At 45.3% G+C, this 24,342-nt stretch overlaps 1 protein-coding gene across 1 annotated transcript in view; it reads left to right on the forward strand.

The window, feature by feature from the left end:
- LOC147116673 (calcium-transporting ATPase type 2C member 2-like) overlaps positions 1-24,342 on the forward strand; it is a 132,583-nt gene that overhangs the window by 19,875 nt on the left and 88,366 nt on the right. Inside the window, exons 2-3 of the mRNA XM_085991775.1 lie at positions 14,610-14,723; positions 16,677-16,793. Of these exons, the coding sequence (XP_085847901.1) occupies positions 14,610-14,723; positions 16,677-16,793 (231 nt within the window). The remainder of the gene's footprint in view (positions 1-14,609; positions 14,724-16,676; positions 16,794-24,342) is intronic.

Consider the following 24,342-nt stretch of genomic DNA (forward strand, 5'->3'; position numbering starts at 1 on the left):
GGAGGGTGTTTCACCTGGCTGGGCAGTCTAGAACCAGGGGTCACAGTCTCAATAAGAGGTCGGCCATTTAGGACTGAGATGAGGAGAAATTTCTTCACTCAGATGGTGGTGAATCTTTGGAATTCTCTACCCCAGAGGGCTGTGGAGGCTCAGTCATTGAGTGTATTCAAGACAGGGATCGATAGATTTTTCGATATTTAAGGGAATGAAGGGATATGGGGATAGTGCAGGAAAGTGGAGTTGAGGTAGAAGGTCAGTCATGATCTTATTGAATGGCGGAGCAGGCTTGAGGGGCCAAATGGCCTACTCCTGCTCCTATTTCTTATGTTCTTACATCGCCACCACTCCTGGCACCAATGTTTGATCTCCCTCCTGGGTGCAGCAGCACATTGCACACGCTTAATAAGGACGATGGCAGGACAATGGCAAATTAGCCCGTCGACCTCATGACTATTGCACTGCTAGGCTGCGGGCACCATTTGCGGCCCCAGTGGCAGAATGCTGGTCGCTAGGGAGAGGTGGAAATGAATTCAGCCAGATAGAATGCCCCGGGTGAGTCCGGGATGGAAGCGTACAGTGGCCGGAAGCGGCCTATGACTTTAATGCGGAGCTAGGAGAAGCACTGCTGCTCCTCCTGGCTCCACATTCAACTAAGTATTTTTCATAAACTTCACTTTTTGGTGGTGGCCTCCAGCAGTCCCTTTAAGCGGTCCGCTGCATGTAGATTGAATAATTCTAAACTCTGGCCCAATGCCTGTTGCATTCAGGATAAACCAATTTCTGGTTTGGGTCCTAAAACGGGCGTTGGGCCCCATGAACATGCCAATAAGAGGCTTAATGTCTTTTTTTGGTGGCTGCCAGGGACATCGCTACGGTGCCCGAACCAATATGACATCAGACATGTTTCTGATGCGGTTCAGGCACGGGAGATTGGCCCATTAATTTGGAGCTGTTTGCATGCATTTTCTACCTGGAAAATGGGTGCAACAAGGTCGAGTTTCAACCCCCCCCCCCCCCAAAAATTGATTTACGGCTGTGGTTTAACAGAAAATGTGACCACTGATATTTGACGATATGTGCTCTGCATTCTTCCAAGACTATTCATGCACTACCAAAGTCGCTGTGTGAGTTGGCTGTAGGTGCACACAGTTGCCACATTTTAAATAAATTATTATTGTATATAAAGTGGCATAATATCTTTTTAAGAGAGATGTAAAAAGTCACACAACACCAGGTTATAGTCCAACAGCTTTATTTGAAATCACAAGCTTTCGGAGCGCTGCTCCTTCTTCAGGTGAAGTGGAGAAATGCATAAAGACACAGCTTATATAGTCAGAGAATCATGTCAGATGTTTACAGGTAACCTTTCCAACTGCCATTAATCACACCTCGGCAGAGAGATAATCACAGCAGTCAAAGGTGTGAATGGTGTCCAAACAGGTCAGTCAGGGAAACATTACATCAAAGAACAATGAGGTGGGGTCACAAGGGGTCAAATATTGCAGATGCTGGGGTCTGTATGAAAAACAAAAAAACAGACAAAAAACATTTTTTTTTTTTTTGGCTGGAAATCACAGCAGGTCCGGCCGCATCCGTGTAGAGAGAACAAGCCAATGTCGACTCGAGTCTGGATGACCCTGCATCAGGTGGGGTTACATGTAGCATGACATGAACCCAAGATCTCTGTTGAGGCCGTCCTCATGGGTGCGGAACTTGGCTATCAGTTTCTGCTCGACGATTTTGCGTTGTCGTGTGTCTCGAAGGCCACCTTGGAGAATGCTTACCCGAAGATCGGAGGCTGAATGTCCTTGACTGCTGAAGTGTTCCCCGACTGGGAGGGAACACTCCTGCCTGGTGATTGTTGCGCGGTGTCCGTTCATCCGTTGTCGCAGTGTCTACATGGTCTCGCCGATGTACCATGCTCCGGGGCATCCTTTCCTGCAACGTATGAGGTAGACAACGTTGGCCGAGTCACATGAGTATGTACCATGTACCTGGTGGGTGGTGTCCTCACGTGTGATGATGGTATCTGTGTTGATGATCTGGCATGTCTTGCAGAGGTTGCTGTGGCAGGGTTGTGTGGTGTCGTGGTCGCTGTTCTCCTGAAAGCTGGGTAATTTGCTGCGAACGATGGTCTGTTTGAGGTTAGGCGGCTGTTTGAAAGCGAGTAGTGGAGGCGTGGGGATGGCCTTAGCGAGGTGTTCGTCGTCATCGATGACATGTTGAAGGCTGCGAAGAACATGGCGTAGTTTCTCCGCTCCGGGGAAGTACTGGACGACGAAGGGTACTCTGGTTGTGTCCAGTGTTTGTCTTCTGAGGAGGTCTATGCGATTTTTCGCTGTGGCCCGTCGGAACTGTCGATCGACGAGTCGAGCGTCATATCCCGTTCTTACAAGGGCGTCTTTCAGTGTCTGTAGGTGTCCATCGCGTTCCTCCTCGTCTGAGCAGATCCTGTGTATTCGCAGGGCTTGTCCATAGGGGATGGCTTCTTTAACGTGGTTAGGGTGGAAGCTGGAGAAGTGAAGCATCGTGAGGTTGTCCATGGGCTTGCGGTAGAGTGAAGTGCTGAGGTGTCCATCTTTGATGGAGATTCTTGTGTCCAGGAATGAGATTGATTCTGAGGAGTAGTCCATGGTGAGTTTGATGGTGGGATGGAACTTGTTGATGTTATCGTGTAGTCTTTTCAGTGATTCTTCGCCGTGGGTCCATAGGAAGAAAATGTCGTCGATGTATCTGGTGTATAGCGTTGGTTGGAGATCCTGTGCAGCGAAGAAGTCTTGCTCGAACTTGTGCATGAAGATGTTTGCGTATTGGGGTGCGAATTTGGTCCCCATGGCTGTTCCGTGTGTTTGGGTAAAGAACTGGTTGTCGAAGGTGAAGACATTGTGGTCAAGGATGAAGCGGATGAGTTGTAGGATGGCGTCTGGAGATTGGCTGTTGTTGGTGTTCAGTACTGAGGCTGTCGCAGCGATGCCGTCATCGTGGGGGATACTGGTGTAGAGTGCCGAGACGTCCATCGTGGCGAGGAGTGTTCCTGGTTCAACTGGTCCGTGGGTGCTGAGCTTCTGTAAGAAGTCTGTAGTGTCGCGACAGAAGCTGGGGGTTCCCTGTACGATGGGTTTCAGGATGCCCTCGACATATCCAGAGAGGTTCTCACACACGGTTCCGTTGCCTGATGCGATAGGACGTCCAGGTGTGTTGGCTTTGTGTATCTTTGGGAGGCAGTAGAAGTCTCCCATTCTCCAAGGTGGCCTTCGAGACACACGACAACGCAAAATCGTCGAGCAGAAACTGATAGCCAAGTTCCGCACCCATGAGGACCGCCTCAACAGAGATCTTGGGTTCATGTCACGCTACATGTAACCCCACCTGATGCAGGGTCATCCAGACTCGAGTCGACATTGGCTTGTTCTCTCTACACGGATGCGGCCGGACCTGCTGTGATTTCCAGCCAAAAAAAAAAAAAAATGTTTTTTGTCTTTTTTTGTTTTTCATACAGACCCCAGCATCTGCAATATTTGACCCCTTGTGACCCCACCTCATTGTTCTTTGATGTAATGTTTCCCTGACTGACCTGTTTGGACACCATTCACACCTTTGACTGCTGTGATTATCTCTCTGCCGAGGTGTGATTAATGGCAGTTGGAAAGGTTACCTGTAAACATCTGACATGATTCTCTGACTATATAAGCTGTGTCTTTATGCATTTCTCCACTTCACCTGAAGAAGGAGCAGCGCTCCGAAAGCTTGTGATTTCAAATAAAGCTGTTGGACTATAACCTGGTGTTGTGTGACTTTTTACATTTGTCCACCCCAGTCCAACTCCGGCATCTCCACACCATTTTTAAGAGAGGGCATTGAACATATTAATGGCAGATGGACAGATCAAAAACTCTGATATTCTCCTAAATATTGTGGGATTTCTATCATTGCTATATCTAAAAGAAAACTCTTGATCACAAGCTTGTGTAAACAGGCATTTTCTTCAGAATTTAAGTTCCAAAGATCTTTGCTTTACCCAATTTATTGAAGTGATGAGCACAAATCACTTACTACATCTTAAACCACTGATGTTCACAGAATCATCAAATTTACAGAATGGAAGGAAATCATGTGGCCATCATGCTGCTGCTAGCTCTTTATTTGGAGCTGTCTGCTTCTAATCTAATTTCCCTACCCTTTCTCTGTATTGGTTTATAATTCTTCCTTTTCCAATACTTATCCAATTTCTTTTTTAACATTAGAATCTAAGCCTCAGTAGTCACTTGTGGTAAAGCGTTCCATGCTCTAATAACACCTCCTTGTGGAAAAACAAATCTTCTCCTTCCCTACCTTTCCTGTTTGTTAATTATTCAACTAAATTAGTCAAGAACGTTTTGCCTTTTGGGGGGGAAAAAAAAATTGCAAGTCCCCAGGACATTGCAAATCACTTCACAACCAATTACAGTAATTGCTTTTTACTGATGTCAGGAAAATGTATGCTAAATCGTGCCCATGTCTTTCCAAGTGTTCTGGAATTTCATCCTGTATTTTGAACTCTAAAACTCCACAACTGAAGTAAAATACCTATAATTTCCTGGCAATTCTTTTCCCCCTTTCTTGAACATACATGTAACAATTGAAACCCTTTAGTCCATTGACACAGTGGTTCTTTCAAGGATTTTTGGAAAGTTAGTGGCTCCATCATATCTTTCCCAACATCCTTCAGTATTCTGAAATGCATACCATCTGGCCTTCCGCGACCAGTGGGCACCACAGGGACTGGACTGTATAGTGGCTAATGTAAATATTATTAAGTTTGCGTTATTTTTTTAAAGATTTGGGCTTCTATTAGTTGTGCCCCTCTAAAAATGGGGCACTTTTTAGATTTCCTTTTGATTAGATGACACTAGGGCAACCGAGTGTCGCCTTATGAGTTTAAATGGAAAAAAAAAGGCATACCATTTGGTTCTGGTGACTTTTTTTTCTATTTTTAGTTTCATTCATTTTATTTTAGTGCAGATTCATAAGAACATAAGAAATAGGAGCAGGAGTAGGCCCTTCGAGCCTGCTCCGCCATTCGATGAGATCATGGCTGATCTTCTGCCTCAACTCCATTCACAGGACCTATCGCCATATCCCTTGATGCCCTTACTAGTCAGAAATCTATCGACGACTTCTGTTTTGAATATACCCAATGACTGAGCCTCCACAGCCCTCTGGGGTAGAGAATTCCAAAGATTCACCACCCTCTGTGTGAAGAAATTTCTTCTCATCTCAGTCCTGAATGGCCTACCCTTTATCCTGAGGCTGTGGCCCCTGGTTCTAGACTCCTCAGCCAAGGGAAACATTCTCCCAGCATCCATCCTATCGAGCCCTGTAATAATTTTGTATGCTTCAATGAGATCCCCTCATTCTTCTGAATTCAAGAGAATACAGGCCTAGTTTACTCGATCTCTTCTCATACGACAGTCCCGCCATCCCAGGAATCAAACTCGTGAACCTTTGTTGCACTCCCTCTATGCCAAGTATATCCTTCCTTAGGTAAGGAGACCAAAATTGTACACAGTACTCCAGGTGTGGTCTCACCAAGGCCCTATATAATTGGAGTAAAACTTCTTTACTCCTGTACTCAAATCCTCTTGTAATGAAGGCCAGCATATCATTTGCCTTCCTAATGGCTTGCTGCACCTGCACATTCACTTTCAGTGACTCATGTACAAGGACACCCAGGTCCCTTTGAGCATCTGCATTCCCCAATCTTTCACCATTTAGGAAATACTCTGCCTTTCTGTTTTTTCCACCAAAGTGGATCACTTCACATTTATCCACATTATATTCCATCTGCCATGTTCTCGCCCACTCCGAGCCAGTTGAGATCCCCTTGAAGCCTCTTCACATCCTCTTCACAACTGCCACTGCCACCTAGCTTTGTATCATCAGCAAATTTGGAAATGTTACATTTAGTCCCCTCATCCAAATCATTGATATAGATTGTAAATAGCTGGGGCCCAAGCACCGATCCTTGCGGTACCCCACTAGTCACAGCCTGCCATCCTGAAAAAGACCAGTTTATCCCTACTCTTTGTTTTCTGCCTGTTAACCAATTCTCAATCCATGCTAGTATATTACCTCTAATTCCATGTGCCCTAATTTTGTTCACCAACCTCTTGTGTGGGACCTTATCGAAGGCCTTCTGAAAATCCAGATACAGCACATTTACCAGTTTCCCTTTGTCTACTCCACTAGTTACATCCTCAAAGATCTCCAATAGGTTTGTCAAACATGATTTCCCTTTCATAAATCCACGTTGACTCTGCCCAATCTTACTATTTAGTTTCTAAGTGCCCAGCTATTGCATCCTTTATAATTGATTCCAGCATTTTCCCAACTACTGATGTGAGGCTAACCGGTCTGTAGTTCCCTGTTTTCTCTCTCCCTCCTTTCTTAAATAGCGGGGTTACATTTGCTATCCTCCAATCTGCAGGAACTATTCCAGAATCTATAGAATTTTGGAAGATGACAACCAATGCATCCACTATTCCAATGGCCACCTCTTTCAAAACCCTAGGATGTAGCTCATCCAGTCCTTGGGCTTTATCAACTTTTAGTCTCATTTAATTTTGCTAGTACTGTTTTTTTTTTACTAATAATTTCTTTAAGTTCCTCATTCTCGTCACACACTTGGTTTTCTTGTATTTCTGGTTTTTTTGTGTCTTCCTCCGTGAAGACAGAAACAAAGTATTTATTTAATTTCTCTGCCATTTCCTCATTCCCCATTATAAATTCTCCCATCTCTGACTGTAAAGGACCTACATTTACCTTTGCCAGTCTTTTCCTTTTCACATACCTATAGAAGCTTTTACAATCTGTTTTTATATTTTTCGCTAGTATCCTTTTGAATATTTCTCTCCAGTAATGGTTCTTCCATGTCTTCCTTGGCTACTTTTAACTTTCCTCTGTAAAACTGGATGGAAAATACTTGTGTCTCCACCATTCCTTCGCTGCCCAGTACAAGATGGCCCTCTCATCTCCTCTTTGACCATCCTTTTACTTCGTGCATACTTATAAAAGCCCTTGCTATTTCCTTTTATGTTGACTACCTGTCTTTCATTATCTCCCAGCCTTCCTAATTTCTCCTTTCAGTTCCTATTTATACATTTTATAATTTGGAAAAGTATTATCCTCCTCTATCATGTGCCTCCTTTTTGTAATTTTTGCATTAACCGCTTTTTGTCTATGATATTTCTGTCTGTGTGCACATCCCGGCTCCACAGCACTACTGCGGGCTGGTGCCGGCCCGCGATTGCCCCTTCCCGTTATCCTCCCCCCAAAACGTACCCGAGGGCTGCTGCCAATGAGGTAAGTGGCCCACAATAGATCTGGTCACATGGGCAAGCTGCCTCTGGAGGCGTGATGGGCACCAGCAGCTCATCCCAATTATTACAATGAGGCCCAAAGTCCAATTTCTGTCGCGCCTCCGGCCTCTCGGTTCAGTTATACGCTTGAAAGAGAGCCGTAACAAATTTATACCCTAAAGTATATCTATTTGATATTCTAGGCAAAGAGATGCTCCACCCTGCAAGACATTCAGTTATTTACTTATGCAACAGTGATCAGTGTGGGGAGCAAATTTATTGATCTACCTGCAGTGGGTATGGAAAGCACTCTGAAGTTCTGGATACGTTGCGTTCCAAAGGAAGATTGGTGTGTTAGTTAGGAATCGAGGATTCGAAGGTATGAGGCACTCGAAGGTACGAGGGGAGACGTTTTTCAAAGAGCTTGAGGGGGACATGATCCAGGTCCTTAAAATGCTGAAAGGTATGCTAGATGTAAGCAAAGTATTTTAATTAGATTGAGAGCACAGGATTAACATTGGAGCAGAGGATTAACATTGGTATCTTTAAGCAAGAATAGATATAAGCCATTTTCCACATAGAGTGGCTATATGGTACAGATTCACAGAAAAAGGTGTTGATGGTTCAAAGGAAACTAAATAAAATCTGGCTTGAAATAGGATTGGTGGTCATAAGGATAGGTGCAGACTGAGTTGAGAAAGTACACTGAACAAGATGGGCTGCTGTGGTTAGAGGACGGGTGAAGTGTCTGAAGGCCAATAGTTCAGGATTGAATAATGGAAATGTGAGCATGGTTGAATATTCTGTAATTTTACTTTATTACCTTTTTGAGGATAAGGGAGTATTTATGCAAAGTTGCCCTCGCAATTTAAATGGGTGAGCTAAAATCTTTGATTTTACGTGATCTGTGGAAGATGGGTCAAATAACCTTTTCACATTCTGTGCTTGTGTTTTTCAATCAATTTCAGTTTCCAGATTAAAAATGGGATACTAGTCATTCCAGCAGGCAATATTACATCAGGACATGATCATGGTTGTGACCTGCAGAAAGCAGCATTCAGATCCTAGGAAATAATGAAAGCATTCATAATATCTGCAGTAAATGGCAGAACAAATCCACACTAGGTACAAAAGGTAATTGAGGGCAGGCTTGTGGGATGCTTTGTATACTGCAGCTGAATTTTATTTCAATCAATCAGGAAGACTATTCCTCTGCTTAAAAAAAATCTCGTACTTCCTCATACTTTCTACGTTTCCATGCAGATGAGCTTATACAGAATATATACAGAAATTGCTTCTGAAGTTTTGCATCTTTTAGGGCAGCTGACAGCAGAAAATCTCAGCAAAAGCATACAGTCTGCTCCAGGCTTGCTCTAATCTGGTCCTAGTCTTACAGAAGACCTAGAGGAACCCTTTTGAGTGTCGCCCTGAGAATCGTCGCTACATAATTGGACTGAACTCTGACTTTCATTAGCAGGTCCTGCCCTGTTAGGAAGTAACATAAGAAAATGAACTCCAGTAAACAATTTTTATTTGAAAGTGAAATTGTTTTTTTTTTTTTTTAATTTGATGCTTGGACTGTTAAATTATTTGTCTTATATACAAAAAAGGATAATATTCTGTGTACCTCTACTACATGATGGTTGTAATCAATCAATGAAATCATGAGGTGGCAGATCAGCACTGTGATTTCCTGAAACAAAAGCTAAATACTGCGGATGCTGGAAATCTGAAATAAAAACAAAAAATGTTGGCAAGTCTCAGCAGGTCAGGCAGCATCTGTGGCGAGAGAAACAGTTAAACGTTTCAGGTCAATGACCTTCCGTCAGAACTGGAAGAAGTTAGAGATTTAGCATTAGAAGAATAAAACTTCCTATCTAATTGGGGTTGCCAATTTGTGGGTCCTAGTCAATGTTCCCTGTAAGTTGCGTGGCTGTCCCACGCTCCAGGGAACCCGCACAGCCGGCTTGCCAGCTTTTCAATACAAAAACCGTGCATGCTGTGATGAAATATTCCATTCATCACTGCCAGTGACTGTGGTTGGTTTCAGGTTCCCCCTTACCATTGTATTGCCTGTGACTGTGGTTGGTTTCAGGTTTCTCCTCACCATTGTATTGTGTATTGGAATGTATGGAATGTGTTGTGTGTAGGGCTCCGCCCATACCTGGCCTCTATGTAAGCCAGCTCAGTCTGGCCTCACAGCCAGTACTACAGACCTCCAGGGAAGATACCTCCCTCCACTGCGTGTTATCTTCTAAGTTAATAAAAGCCTTGTTTTGTTTCGCTAACATCGAGTCTCGGGATTATTGAGGCACATCAATTTTATTAACTTATTTTTCAACACAATGGATCAACTCCTGAAACCCGAACGTTTGGATTTGGATCAGCATGCTCCGGACGCATCAGCACGCTTCGGACACTGGTTTATGTGTATGGAATTCTTCCTGGACAATTCCGCAGCCGTCAAAGACGCTACGGACGCTGCGAGTATGAAACTCGGAATTCTGCGGAATTGGGTAAGCCACCGGGTTTACCCCCTCATCCAAGACGCCGACACGTACCTGGCCGCCTGCGACATCTTAAAGGCGCATTACCAGCAGCCTACGAATGAGGTGTATGCTAGGCATCTGCTCGCCACTCGCGCACAGCGACCTGGGGAATCGGTGGAGGAGTTCCTAGGCACCCTGAAAATGCTTGGCAAAGACTGCAAGTGCAGAGATGTAAAAGCCGCAGTGTACACCGACGAGCTTGTTCGCGATGCCTTTACCACAGGCCTCCGCTCCACTTACATCCGGCAAAGACTGCTGGAAAAAACGGGATTGGACCTGAAACAGGCTGTGGACACCGCGCGATCCCTGGATGTGGCCCAGAGAAACTCGGACGCCTACTCTTCAGCCCGCGCTGTCCACGCCGCCACGTGTGCACCAAGGGCGCCGCCATCTTGGAAGGCATCTTCCCCGCCCGGCAGCCCGACACCGTCGGGGCCCCGCACTTTTCCCCCCCCCCCCGCCCCCCCCCCCCCCCCAGAAGCCCTACGACAGCCGCGACGCGTCGGGGACCCAACTGCTACTTCTGCGGGCAGCCAAAGCACACCAGAAACCTGTGCCCGGCGAAAGGCACCACCTGCTTTAAGTGCGGTAAGAAGGGGCACTTTGGGAAGGTGTGCAGAGGGAACCCCACTGGAAAACCAAAACCCACCACCGCCGTGGGAGCGGCCATCTTGGACGCCATCTTGCCCGACCTCGTGGGGTCCGCCATCTTGTGAGCAGACAGCGCGGATGCCATCTTGTCTCGATCAGGGCCCTACAGTGGCATCGGTCACAGTGGACCAGACCAGGCCCCACCCGCTATCCAAATCAATGGTGGACATCGAGGTAAACGGGTGCGGGGTTAAATGTTTAATTGACAGTGGAAGCACGGAGAGTTTTATCCACCCGGAACTGGCACGACAACTCTCCCTAAAGGTGGTCCCTACTCGGGGTACCATCTCTATGGCTGATAAAACCCAGACATCGACCATTCTGGGTTACTGCACGGTACAATTGTCCGTTAACGGGACTGTATACGATAATTTTAAAGTATTAATCATGAAGAATCTATGCGCGAGCGTGATCTTGGGCCTGGATTTCCAGTGCAACCACCAAAGCATCACGCTCAAGTACGGTGGGTCCCAGCCGCCCCTCAGTGTGCGGCCTGGCTACCCTGAAGGTAAAGCCGCCTTCGCTATTCGCGAACCTTACCCCTAACTGCCGGCCAATAGCGACCAAAAGCAGGAGGTACAGCTGGGAGGACAGGCGGTTTATCGCAACCGAGGTAGACAGGCTCCTGAAAGAGCGCATTATTGAATGCAGCAATAGCCCGTGGCGCGCCCAAGTGGTGGTGGTAAGGGGTAGCGAGAAGAAACGGATGGTGATCGACTATAGCCAAACGATCAACAGGTACACCCAACTAGACGCCTACCCGCTACCCCGCATATCAGAAATGGTGAACCAAATCGCCCAATACCGGGTGTTCTCCACCATCGACCTCAAGTCAGCGTACCACCAGCTCCCTATCAGACCAGAGGACCGCCCGTACACCACCTTCGAGGCGAACGGACGTCTCTACCAATTCCTCAGAGTCCCCTTTGGGGTGACGAATGGGGTCTCGGTCTTCCAGAGGGAGATGGATCGCATGGTCGATGACCACCACTTGCAGGCAACCTTCCCCTACCTTGACAACGTCACCATCTGCGGTCACAACCAGCAGGATCACGACTCGAACCTCGAGAGGTTCCTGAAAACCGCACAAAAACTCAACCTCACCTACAACGAGGACAAGTGCGTTTTCAACACCACGCGCCTCTGCATACTAGGCAGCGTGGTGGAGAATGGGGAAATCGGACCAGACCCCGACCGATTGTGCCCCCTACGGGAGCTGCCCCTGCCCAACACTCCCAAAGCCCTGAAAAGGTGCCTGGGGTTATTTTCTTATTATTCCCAATGGGTCCCCAACTACTCCGACAAAGCCCGCCCCCTCTTGAAAGCATCCTCTTTTCCGCTCTCTGCTGAGGCCCACGCCGCCTTAAAGCATTAAGCAGGATATTGAGTGGGCCACGCTACAGGCAGTGGACGAGAACACTCCATTTCAAGTGGAAAGTGATGCGTCTGACTTTGCCTTGGCGGCCACCCTCAACCAGGCGGGGCGGCCCGTAGCTTTCTTCTCGAGGACCCTCCAAGGGCCCGAGATCAGACACACCTCCGTGGAAAAGGAGGCCCAAGCCATCGTGGAGGCAGTGCGCCACTGGCGCCACTACCTAGCCGGCAAACGCTTCACCCTACTTACCGACCAGCGGTCGGTAGCATTTATGTTCAATAATAAACAGAGGGGGAAGATCAAAAATGATCAGATTCTTAGGTGGCGGATCGAGCTCTCCACCTTCGAGTATGACATCATTTACCGGCCAGGGGCCCTTAACGAATCCCCAGATGCCCTCTCACGAGTGATGTGTGCCAGCGCCACCGGGGATCGGCTACAGACCCTCCACAACGACCTCTGCCACCCAGGGGTCACGCGGCTGTTCCACTTCATAAAGTCCCGCAACTTACCCTACTCGATTGAGGAAGTTTGGTCTCTGACCAGGAACTGCCGCACTTGCGCTGAGTGCAAGACTCGGTTCTACCACCCTGATAGAGCCCACTTAATCAAAGCTACACGGCCCTTTGAGCGGCTCAGCTTAGATTTCAAGGGCCCCCTCCCGTCCGTCGACCGCAATGTTTACTTCCTGAACATTGTGGACGAATACTCCCGGTTCCCATTCGCCTTCCCCTGCCCAGACATGACCAGCGCCACGGTCATTAAATGCCTCAACAGCCTGTTCTGCCTGTTCGGTATGCCGAGCTACATCCACACGGATAGGGGGGCGTCCTTCATGAGTGAAGAGCTACGCCAGTACATGCTGTCCAGGGGTATCGCCACGAGCCGTACCACCAGCTACAACCCCCGGGGTAATGGTCAAGTGGAGCGAGAGAACGGGACAGTATGGAAAGCAGTCACTCTAGCTCTAAGGACCAAGGGCCTCCCTATCTCCCGCTGGCAGGAAGTCCTCTCAGATGTGCTCCATTCGATACGGTCGCTATTGTGTACTGCCACTAATGCCACGCCTCATGAACGAATGTTTAGCTTCCCCCGGAAATCCACCTCCGGCGTATCCATGCCGTCATGGCTCTCCACCCCGGGTCCGGTATTCGTGCGAAGGCATGTGAGGGGCCATAAGACGGACCCTCTCGTGGAGCCAGTGCACCTACTCCACGCCAACCCCCAATACGCGTATGTCCGGCACGCCGACAGAAGGGAGGACACCGTGTCAATAAAAGACGTCGCCCCAGCCGGTAACGACAACAACCACGGCAATAGCAGCAACAATGACCACAGCAACTCTTACCCACCCACTACTCTTTCATCACCCACCCACTACTCTTTCATCACCCCCGGAAGAACATCGACCAACGGCACCCCCACCAACTACCCCTTCAACAACCCTGGCGGCACCCCCGGCAGAGACCCAGGAGGCCACCGGGGACACCCAGCCGACACCCGCGACACCACAACAGCCACGTCGGTCGCAGAGGACTACCAAACCCCCGAACAGACTAAATCTATAGAAGGGGTGAATGTGATGAAATATTCCATTCATCACTGCCTGTGACTGTGGTTGGTTTCAGGTTCCCCCTTACCATTGTATTGCCTGTGACTGTGGTTGGTTTCAGGTTTCTCCTCACCATTGTATTGTGTATTGGAATGTATGGAATGTGTTGTGTGTAGGGCTCCGCCCATACCTGGCCTCTATGTAAGCCAGCTCAGTCTGGCCTCACAGCCAGTACTGCAGACCTCCAGGGAAGATACCTCTCTCCACTGCGTGTTATCTTCTAAGTTAATAAAAGCCTTGTTTTGTTTCGCTAACATCGAGTCTCGGGATTATTGAGGCACATCACATGCCATGTAGAAAAATTAGAGGGAACATTGGTCCTCGTCTGACCCTTCAAAAGTGTTACTCATATGTTTTAAATCAAAAGTCATCCGGCTGCGAATGATAACGAACAGAGCACATGTATGTGTTCTCGCAGTTGCATTTGTTCTCACCGTTAAAGTAAAGCATGTACAAAAGGAAACTACTTTAGATGATACAAAATAGAATATAAAATAGTTATATATCACAACAATCCATTATGCACTACCCTTCTGTGTTCTATGAATCTAAGACTGTAATAACCAAACTGCCAGACAGCAGTGTGAACTGTTTTGAAGCGGGAAATTGATCTGTATGTTAAGCAGAATGGGGCGTTTTTATCAAGCAAGAGTGGGAGAAGATCATATGAATTTACATGGTGTAAAAGTGTCCTTGGATGCATTATCCCTTTCCTCCATGGGATGCAGCAATATCCTGTTTTTTGTGCAGATTGAGTGAATGAGGAAGAATCTATATTTCAATTCAATGCAGATAGTTGATTGTGTAGTTACTGTATTTTTATGGTATGCAAGTAAGATGAATGTCATCTTGGCTCAATCAGTTAAGTTGCATTTTTGGGCAAATATTAGCCCAATATGGCAGAGCAATTTCATCCTGATGTTATATGTCTAATTCTACCTTTTTATAATTAACAGAAAATCATTTTTATAGACCGGGTATAAATTGTGCGGAGTACGCAGAGGATTATAAATTTTACCTCCAACTATATGATAATCATATGCATTCACAGTACTTGAAGGAACATTTTTTTTCTCTACCAACAGGAGAATGGGGAGCTCCAGGAACTAAAAGTTAATAGCAAAAATGAGCCAATTGTGCCTGTGTCTTCCAAAGAAGCTAGCACGCGGTACTTGGATGAGCTAGTAAGCGATCTTCAGGTGAGAATCTATTTTGATGCAAATATTTTTGATAAAGAATTTGCCACATTTTTCTATTGGAATCATATTTGTAATTTGGGTGAAGTTTCTGGACAATTTATTTAAGGTGCTTTTATTATGTAAGCTCAGTATTTGTGTTTTCGCAGTCCTTAAAACAGGAAACTTCAGGCTTGAAATGGCTCTATTACAAGTATGTTTGAAAATTGGAATTTGTTTGGAAAATCTATGGAAAGATTGTTTAGCAATATTTCCCACGAGTATTGTTAAAATTACATGGAAGTCTACATTGCCTGGATCAATAATGGTTCTCTGGCCTCGATAACATTTTATGCGTGAGCTGCCAATGCCTGTTGAGCATCCACAGACAGCTTGTTCATTTTATAAAGATAAATTATAAAGCCCAAAGGTATGTCCCGAGAAGCGGGTTGGACTGGCAACCGTGGGGGTGCTGCTGATCACGCGGTCTGTGGAGTCGCAGGAGTACACCCGCTCCTTCTGGCTCCACTGGAACTACATTTATAAAAAAAAAAAAAAAAAATGTAAACTCATTTTAAACATTGGTGGCAGCCACAGCTTAGGCTGTAGTAGCTGCTGAAGAATCCGGAGCGGAGCAGACCTGGCGCCTACCCTGCTCAATCTAAATCAATTTCTGCAAGGGAGCCTAAAACAGGAGTTGGGACCCTCATTTACATATGTTAAGGGGCCTTGTGCCTGTTTTTGGACAGCCGCCCAGGACTCCTACAAAGCCGCCTTTAGCAAGATGGCGACGCCTATACCGCAGGCGCAAGTTGGGTGTAAGACGTTGCGCCCTGAAATTGACCCTTTTGCCCCCGATTCCCAGGCAGAAAATGGGTGCAACAAGAACCAATTTCTACCTCACTTATAAGATAGGAATAAAAGTGGTACTTTTTTTAAAAAAAAGTTAAATCCTAAAAATAATTCAAGCAAAAAATTAAAATTCGGATATGTATTTGTTTTATACACCTAACGTTTTAGCTACGTAGAATGCATGCCATTAGTGATTTTTCTTTTCCGGTTGTGAATGATCACTTGGTGCTTCTTTAAATATTACTATTGCTTCTGTAATTGGTTGCTTTCAGCATCTAGTGTGTTCAGGGTAAGTTAGATTTTCATAATGTAGCACATGGGTGTTTTTAATAGATTTAGTCATTCAAGCACAAACCCAATTTCCCTACAATTATATCCTTGAAACTGTATACTTTGCAGCAATGGAAGCACCTTATCAAAAGGTGGGTAGAAAACACACATTGCCAAAAACAGAGTTAACATTTCGGGTTGAGGACCTTTCATCATCCACCTGAAACGCTAACTCTGTTTCTCTCTCCACAGATGCTGCCTGACCTGCTGAGTAGTTCCAGCATTTTCTGTTTTTATTTCAAATTTCCAGCATCCGCAGTATTTAGATAAGAACATAAGAAATAGGAGCAGGAATAGGCCACTTGGCCCATCGAGCTTGCTCCACCATTCAATAAGATCATGGCGGATCTTGGGCTCAAAGCCACTTCCCCACCCGCTCCCCATAACCCTTCACTCCCTTATCTTGCAAAAATCTGTCTACCTCCACCTTATAGGTATTTAATGACCCAGCCTCCATGGCCCTCTGAGGCAGAGAACTCTACAGATTTATGACCCTCAGAGAAGAAATTCCTCCTCATTTCAGTTCGAAACGGGCGCGACCCTTTATTCTGAAACTATGCCCCCGAGTTCTAGATTTCCCCACGAGGGGAAACATCCTCTCTGCATCTACCTTGTCGAGCCCCCTCAGTAACTTACATATTTCAATAAGATCACCTCTCATTCTTCTAAAATCCATATTATGACGATATTAATATGAATTTAGAAAGATGCACTGGTTGCTACATTTAAAAAAGAATCTTGCATTTTTGTGGGTTATCTGTGATTTATTAAATGAATCTTTGTTTGTGGTGCTAGGCTGACTTGCAGAATGGTCTCTCGGAGGTTCATGTGCTTGAGCGCCGCCTGCTGTATGGATGGAATGATTTTGAAGTGGCTAAGCATGAACCAATTTGGAAGAAATACCTTGGCCAGGTAATGCTTAGTGTGTGTGTGTATAAATTCTGAAATTATGATGCAGATTTGACAAATTAAAAAAAAAAAAGTTGACTATGATGCGGCCTGCGTTTGCATGTAGCCTTATCCTTGGGTTAATTGTAATTCCCCCTCAATGTTACAAGAGGCAGTTTGACATTTTGCAGGAGGTTGGGGTTTATTTCATGTAATTCATGAAGTTTATTCAGATTCTGTTTTGAAATTTAAAATCTGGATGCTTCTTCATGATGTGCTCATTACACATTTTCTGCTTAATGCTGTATATCATTCCACTGTGAAGAGTGTCCGCACAATTATGGTGATAGTCAAACGGATGAAGTGATGGCATCAGTTGTATGCAATTTAATGTGGCAAAAATATGTAAATTAGGGGCCTAATGTCTGTAATGGGGACGCCTAAAAAATGGGCCCCACTAATTTGACAGTGGGACGAAACATTTGTGCAGATTATGTACAGGCCGTTCATCGTCTGCTAAATTGGTATGTACTACCACTACAACAACATTTGTATTTGTATAACATTTTTCAATGTAAACAAAAAAAAGTCCCAACAGAAGTGTAATCGAGCAAAACTGGACACCCAAACTTAAAAAACGCGATATTAGGAGGGGGTGACCAAAGGCATGGCCAAAGAGGTGGGTTTTAAGGAGGATATTAAAGGAAGTAGAGAGGGAGAGATGTTTAGGGAGACAATTCGAGAGCATAGTGCCTAGATGGCTGAAGGGTGGCTGCCAATATGGGTCAAAGGGACAAGAGGCCAAAGTTGAAGGAATGCAGAGTTCGGGGAGGGTTGCTGGAAGGCTAGATAAGGGTACATAGAGCATAGAAAAATAGGAGCAGGAGTAGGCCATTTGGCCCTTCAAGCCTGCTCTGCCATTCAATATGATCATGGCTGATCCTCTATCTCAATACCATATTTCCGCTCTCTCCCCATACCCCTAGATGCCTTTTGCATCTAGAAATCTATCTACTTCTTAAATATATTCAGTGACTTGGCTTCCACAGCCTTCTGTGGTAGAGAATTCCATCCTCTGAGTGAAAAAATTTCTCGTCATCTCAGTCCAAAATGTCCTACCCCATATCCTGAGACTGTGACCCCTTGTTCTAGACCCACCAGCCAGGGGAAACATCCTCTCTGCAGCCAGTCTGTCTAGCCCTGTCAGAATTTTATACATTTCAATGAGATCCCCTCTCATTCTTCTAAACTCTAGTGAATACAGGCCTAGTCGACCCAATCTCTCCTCATATGACAGTCCTGCCATCCCAGGAATCAGTCTGGTGAACCTTCGCTGCGCTCCCTCTATGGCAAGTATATCCTTTCTTCGGTAAGGAGACCAAAACTGCGCACACTACTCCAGGTGTGGTCTCTCCAAGGCCCTGTATAACTGTAGTAATACATCCTTGCTCCTGTACTCGAATCCTCTTGCAATGAAGGCCAACATACCATTTGCCTTCCTAACTGCTTGCTACACCTGCATATTTGCTTTCAGTGACTGGTGTACAAGGACACCCAGGTCCCTTTTGTACATCAACATTTCCCAATCTACCACCATTTAAATAATACTCTGCCTTTCTGTTTTTCCTACTGAAGTGGATAACATCACATTTATCCACATTATACTGCATCTGCCATGTAATTGCCCACTCACTCAACTTGTCTAAATCACCCTTGAAGCCTCTTTGCATCCTACTCTCAATCTCGCCTAGTTTCGCGTCATCAGCAAACTTGGAAATATTGCATTTGGTTCCTTCATCCAAATCATTGATATATATTGTGAATAGCTGGGGCCCAAGCACTGATCCCTGTGGTACCCCACTAGTCACCACCTGCCACCCTGAAAAAGATCCATTTATCCCTACTCTCTGTTTCCTGTCTGTTAACCAATTTTCAATCCATGCCAGTATATTACCCCCAATTCCATGTGCTTTAATTTTGCACACTAACCTCTTATGTGGGACTTTATCAAAGGCCTTCTGAAAATCCAAATACACCACATCCACTGGTTCTCCCTTATCTATTCTACCAGTTACATCCTCAAAAAAAAAAAAAAAAAAAATTCCAGTAGGTTTGTCAAACACGATTTCTCTTTCATAAATCCATTACTTTGTCTAATCCCGTTTGATATTTTCTAAGTGTCCTGTTATCATATCCTTTATAATAGACTCTAGCATTTTCCCTACTACTGATGTTAGGCTAACCGGTCTGTAGTTCCCTGTTTTCTCCCTCCCTTTTTTAAATAGGGGGTTACATTTACCACCCTCCAATCTGCAGGAACTGTTCCATAACCTATAGAATTTTGGAAGATGACAACCAATGCATCCACTATTTCCATGGATACCTCTTTTAGTACTCTGGGATGCAGATTATCAAGCCCTGGAGATTTATTGGCTTTCAATCCCATTAATTTCTCCAGCACTTTTTTTACTAATAATTTCCTTCAATTCCTCCTTCTCCCTAGACCCTTGGTTCCTTAGCATTTCTGGGAAGTTGTGTGTCCTCTACTGTGAAGGCAGAACCAAAGAATTTGTTTAATTGCTCTGCCATTTCCTTGTTCCACATTATAAATTCTCCTGTTTCTGACTGTAAGGGACCTACATTTATCTTCACTAATCTTTTTCTTTTTACATACTTGTAGAAGCTTTTACAGTCTGCTTTTATGCTCTTTGCAAGTTTACTCTCATTCTATTTTTCCCCTCTTAATCAATCTCTTGGTCCTTTTTTGCTGAATTATAAACTGCTCCCAATCGTCAGGCTTGCTACTTTTTCTGGCAACTTTATATGACTCCTCTTTGGATCTAATACTATCCTTAATTTCTTTTGTTAGCCATGGTTGGACCGCTCTTTTTGTGTTTTTGCGCCAGAAAGGAATGTATAATAATATAATTCAACTTTATTGTCATTGCACAAGTACATGAACAACAAAATGTGATCTTGCAAGCTCCCATGACTGGGAGAAGCAAAGCCACTGCGTCAGTGCGCGCCGCCATTCCATTTCCACCATTCCTCCTGTCCGACAATCTTCAGCCCAACGCCCGGGCCTGCTCGCCAGCCGCTCCTCCTTCCGTGACCTTCTCACCAACCGCCCCTCCTCAGGGCTCCTTCCGTGACCTTCTGCACCTGGTTTTCCCTGATGGTCACCCCTCCAGGTACTAACCAGGCCTGGTTCTGCTTAGCTTCCAAGCCTTGCCAGTGACCCTGTCCCTAGTCCCAGGAACAGGAACTCTTGCAATTCATGCATTCCTTGTACAGACAAAGGGAGGGGCGAGGTCTTGAAGGGACTTGTATGGGAGTCTGGTCAGGAGAGCATTGGAATGGTCAAGACCGGAGGAAACAAAGGTACGGATCAGAGTTTCAGCAACTGGTGGGCTGAGGCAGAGGCAGAAGATGTTACAAAGGTCTTTGTCATTGGAGAGGATATAGGATCAGACGACTAGGACACCAATGTTGAAACAATATGATTCAACTAGAGACGGTGATCAGGGAAGGGGACGCAATCAGTGGTGAGAGTACAGAGTTTGTGGCAAAGCCAAAGACAATGGCTTAAGTTTTCTCAGTTTCTAACTGGAGGAAATTGCAGCTCACTCTGGATGTTGGGCAATTGGTCTGACAACATGTAGGCTATGGAGAGGTTGACAGGTGGTGGTGATGTACATCTGGGTGTCGTCGGCTTACATGTGGAAGCTGACCCCATGTCTTCAGATGATGTAGCCAAGGGGCAGCATGTAGTTCAGGAAGGGGCTAAGGAAAGATCCTTGGGGAATTCCAGAGATAACAGTACCATGATGGGGACAAAAGCAATTGCTGGAGATCACAGAATCATAGAAAGTTACAGCACGGAAGGAGGCCATTTCGGCCCATCATGTCTGCGCCTGCCAACAAAGAGCTATCCAGCCTAATCCCACTTCCCAGCTCTTGGATCGTAGCCCTGCAGGTTAGAGCATCCCAAGTGCACATCCAAGTACTTTTTAAATGTGGTTAGGGTTCCTGCCTATACCACCCTTTCAGGCAGTGAGTTCCAGACCCCCACAACCCTCGGTGAAGAAATTTCCCCTCAAATCCCCTCTAAACCTTCCACCTGGTTTTTGACCCCTCTGCTAAGGGAAATAGGTCCTTTCTATCCACTTTATCTATGCCCCTCATAATTTTATACACCTCAATAAGGTCTCCCCTCAGCCTCTCCTGTTCCAAGGAAAACAGACCCAGCCTATCCAGTCTTTCCTCCTCACTAACATTCTCTACTCCCGGCAACATCCTTGTAAATCTCCTCTGTACCCTCTCTAGTGCAATCACATCTTTCCTGTAATGTGGTGATGCAATACTCTAGCTGAGGCTTAACTAGTGTTTTATACAGTTGAAGCATAACCCCCCTGCTTTTGTATTCTATGCCACGGCTAATAAAGGCAAGCATTCTGTATGCCTTCTTAACCACCTTATCTACTTGGCCTGCTACCTTCAGGGATCTGTGGACATGCACTCCAAGGTCCCTTTGTTCTCTACACGATTCAGTGTCCTACCATTTAATGTGTATTCCCTTTCCTTGTTAGCCCTCCCCAAATGCATTACCTCACATTTCTCCGGATTGAATTCCATTTGCCACTGTTCTGTCCACCTGACCAATTTATTGATATCTTCCTGCAGTCTACAGCTTCCTTCTTCAGTATCAACCACACAGCCGATTTTAGTATCATCTGCAAACTTCTTAATCATACCCCCTATATTCAAGTCTAGATCATTGATATATACCACAAAAAGCAAGGGACCTAGTACTGAGCCCTGCTGAACCCCACTGGAAACAGCCTTCCCATCACAAAAACACCCATCAACAATTACTCTCTGCTTCCTGTCTCTGAGCCAGTTTTGAATCCAACTTGACACTTTGCCCTGGATCCCATGGGCTTTTAGCTTCGCCATGTGGAACCTTATCAAAAGCCTTGCTAAAGTCCATATACACTACATCAAATGCACTACCCTCATCTACCCTCCTTGTTACCTCCTCAAAATTCAATCAAGTTTGTCAGACATGACCTTCCCTTAACAAATCCATGCTGACTATCCTTGATTAATCCGTGTCTTTCTAAATTAAGATTTATCCTGTCCTTCAGAATTCTTTCCAATAACTTTCCCACCACCGAGGTTAGGCTGACTGGCCTGTAATTACTCAGTCTATCCTTTTCTCCCTTTTAAAACAAGGGTACCACATTAGCAGTCCTCTGGCACCACACCTGAAGCCAGAGAGGATTGAAAAATGGTCAGGGCCTCTGCTATTTCCTCTTGCTTCGCTTAACAGCCTGGGATACATTTCATCCGGGCCTGGGGATTTATCCACTTTTAAAGCTGCTAATCCCCTTAATACTTCCTCTCTCCTATGTTTATTTCATCTAATATTTCAAACTCCTGCCCCTGATAGCAATGTCTGCATCGCCCCTCCTTTGTGAAAACAGACGCAAAGTATTCATTAAGAACCCTACTGCGTCTCCCGCCTCCACACACAGTAAATTACCCTCATGATCTCTAATAGGCCCTACCCTTTCTTTAGTTATCCTCTTACTCTTAATATATTTATAAAACATCTTTGGGTTTTCCTTGATTTTACTTGCCAAGAATTTTTCATGCTCTCTCTTTGCTTTCCTAATATCCTTTTTAATTGCACCTCTGCACTTTCTGTACTCCTCTAAAGATTCTGGAGTATTCAATCCTTGGTATCTGTCATACGCCTCCCTTTTTTTCTTTATCCTACCCTGTATGTCCCTAGACATCCAGGGGCCTCTAGATTTGTTAGTCCCACCTTTTTTCTTTAAGGGAACATATTTGGCCTGAACCCTCCGGATCTCCTCCTTGAATGCCTCCCACTGCTCTACTTTCAAGTAGCTGTTTCCAGTCCACTATGGCTAAATTCCCTCTTGAGCTTAGCAAAATTTGCTTTTCCCCAATTTAGAATTTTTATTCCTGGTCTATCCTTGTCCTTTTCCATAACTACCTTAAATCTGACAGAATTATGGTCACTAGCACCAAAATGTTCCCCCAATGATACGCCTTCTACCTGCACAGCTTCATTCCCTAAAACTAAGTCCAGAACCGCCCCCTCCCTTGTTGGGCTTGCTACATACTGGCTAAAAAAGTTCTCCTGGATGCATTTTAGGAATTCCACACCCACTATACCCTTCACACTAATTTTATCCCAGCTAATATTGGGGTAGTTGAAATCCCCTACTTTTGCTGCCCTATAGTTTTTGCACTTCTCAGAAATTTGTCTACATATTTGTTCTTCTATCTCCGTCAGTGTTTGGGGGTCTGTGGTACACTCCCTGCAGTGTGATCGCCCCTTTTTTTTTTTCAATTTGACCCATATCACCTCGTTTGATGATCCCTCCAACATATCCTACCTCACAGCTGTAATAGTTTCTTTAATCAATACCGTGACACCCCCCCTCCCTTTTTACCTCCCTCTCTATCCCATCTGAAAATCCTGTAACCAGAAATGTTGAGCTGCCACACCTGCCCCTCTTTCAGCCACGTCTCTGTAATAGCTGTAATATCATAGTTCCAATTACCTACCTGTGCCCTCAGCTCATCTGCCTTGTTCGCTATACTCCTTGTATTGAAGTATATACCATTTAGTACAGGCAAACCTCCTTGTTAGAACATAAAAACATAAGAAATAGGAGCAGGAGTAGGCCATTCAGCCCTTCGAGCCTGCTCTGCCATTCAATGAGATCATGGCTGATCCTCTGTCTCAACTCCATTCACTGGCCCCATCGCCATATCCCTTGATGCCATACTAGTCAGAAATCTATCGACTTCTGTTTTGAATATACCCAATGACTGAGCCTCCACAGCCCTCTGGGGTAGAGAATTCCAAAGATTCACCACCCTCTGTGAGAAGAAATTTCTTCTCATCTCAGCCCTGAATGGCCTACCCTTTATCTTGAGGCTGTGGTCCCTGGTTCTAGACTCCTCAGCCAAGGGAAACATTCTCCCAGCATCCATCCTATCGCGCCCTGTAATAATTTTGTATGCTTCAATGAGATCCCCTCTCATTCTTCTGAATTCAAGAGAATACAGGCCTACTTTACTCAATCTCTTCTCATACGACAGTCCCGCCATCCCAGGAATCAATCTCGTGAACCTTTGTTGCACTCCCTCTATGGCAAGTATATCCTTCCTTAGGTAAGGAGACCAAAATTATACACCGTACTCCAGGTGTAGTCTCACCAAGGCCCTATATAATTGGAGTAAAACTTCTTTACTCCTGTACTCAAATCCTCTTGTAATGAAGGCCAGCATACCATTTGCCTTCCTAATGGCTTGCTGCACCTGCACATTCACTTTCAGTGACTCATGCACAAGGACACCCAGGTCCCTTTGAGCATCTGCATTCCCCAATCTTTCACCATTTAGGAAATACTCTGCCTTTCTGTTTTTTCCACCAAAGTGGATAACTTCACATTTATCCACATTATATTCCATCTGCCATGTTCTCGCCCACTCACTGAGCTTGTCGAGATCCCCTTGAAGCCTCTTCACATCC

This window comes from Somniosus microcephalus, chromosome 6 (genome assembly GCF_052327205.1).
Source record: "Somniosus microcephalus isolate GS21.2 chromosome 6, FLI_Smic_1.0, whole genome shotgun sequence".
NCBI lineage: Eukaryota > Metazoa > Chordata > Chondrichthyes > Squaliformes > Somniosidae > Somniosus > Somniosus microcephalus.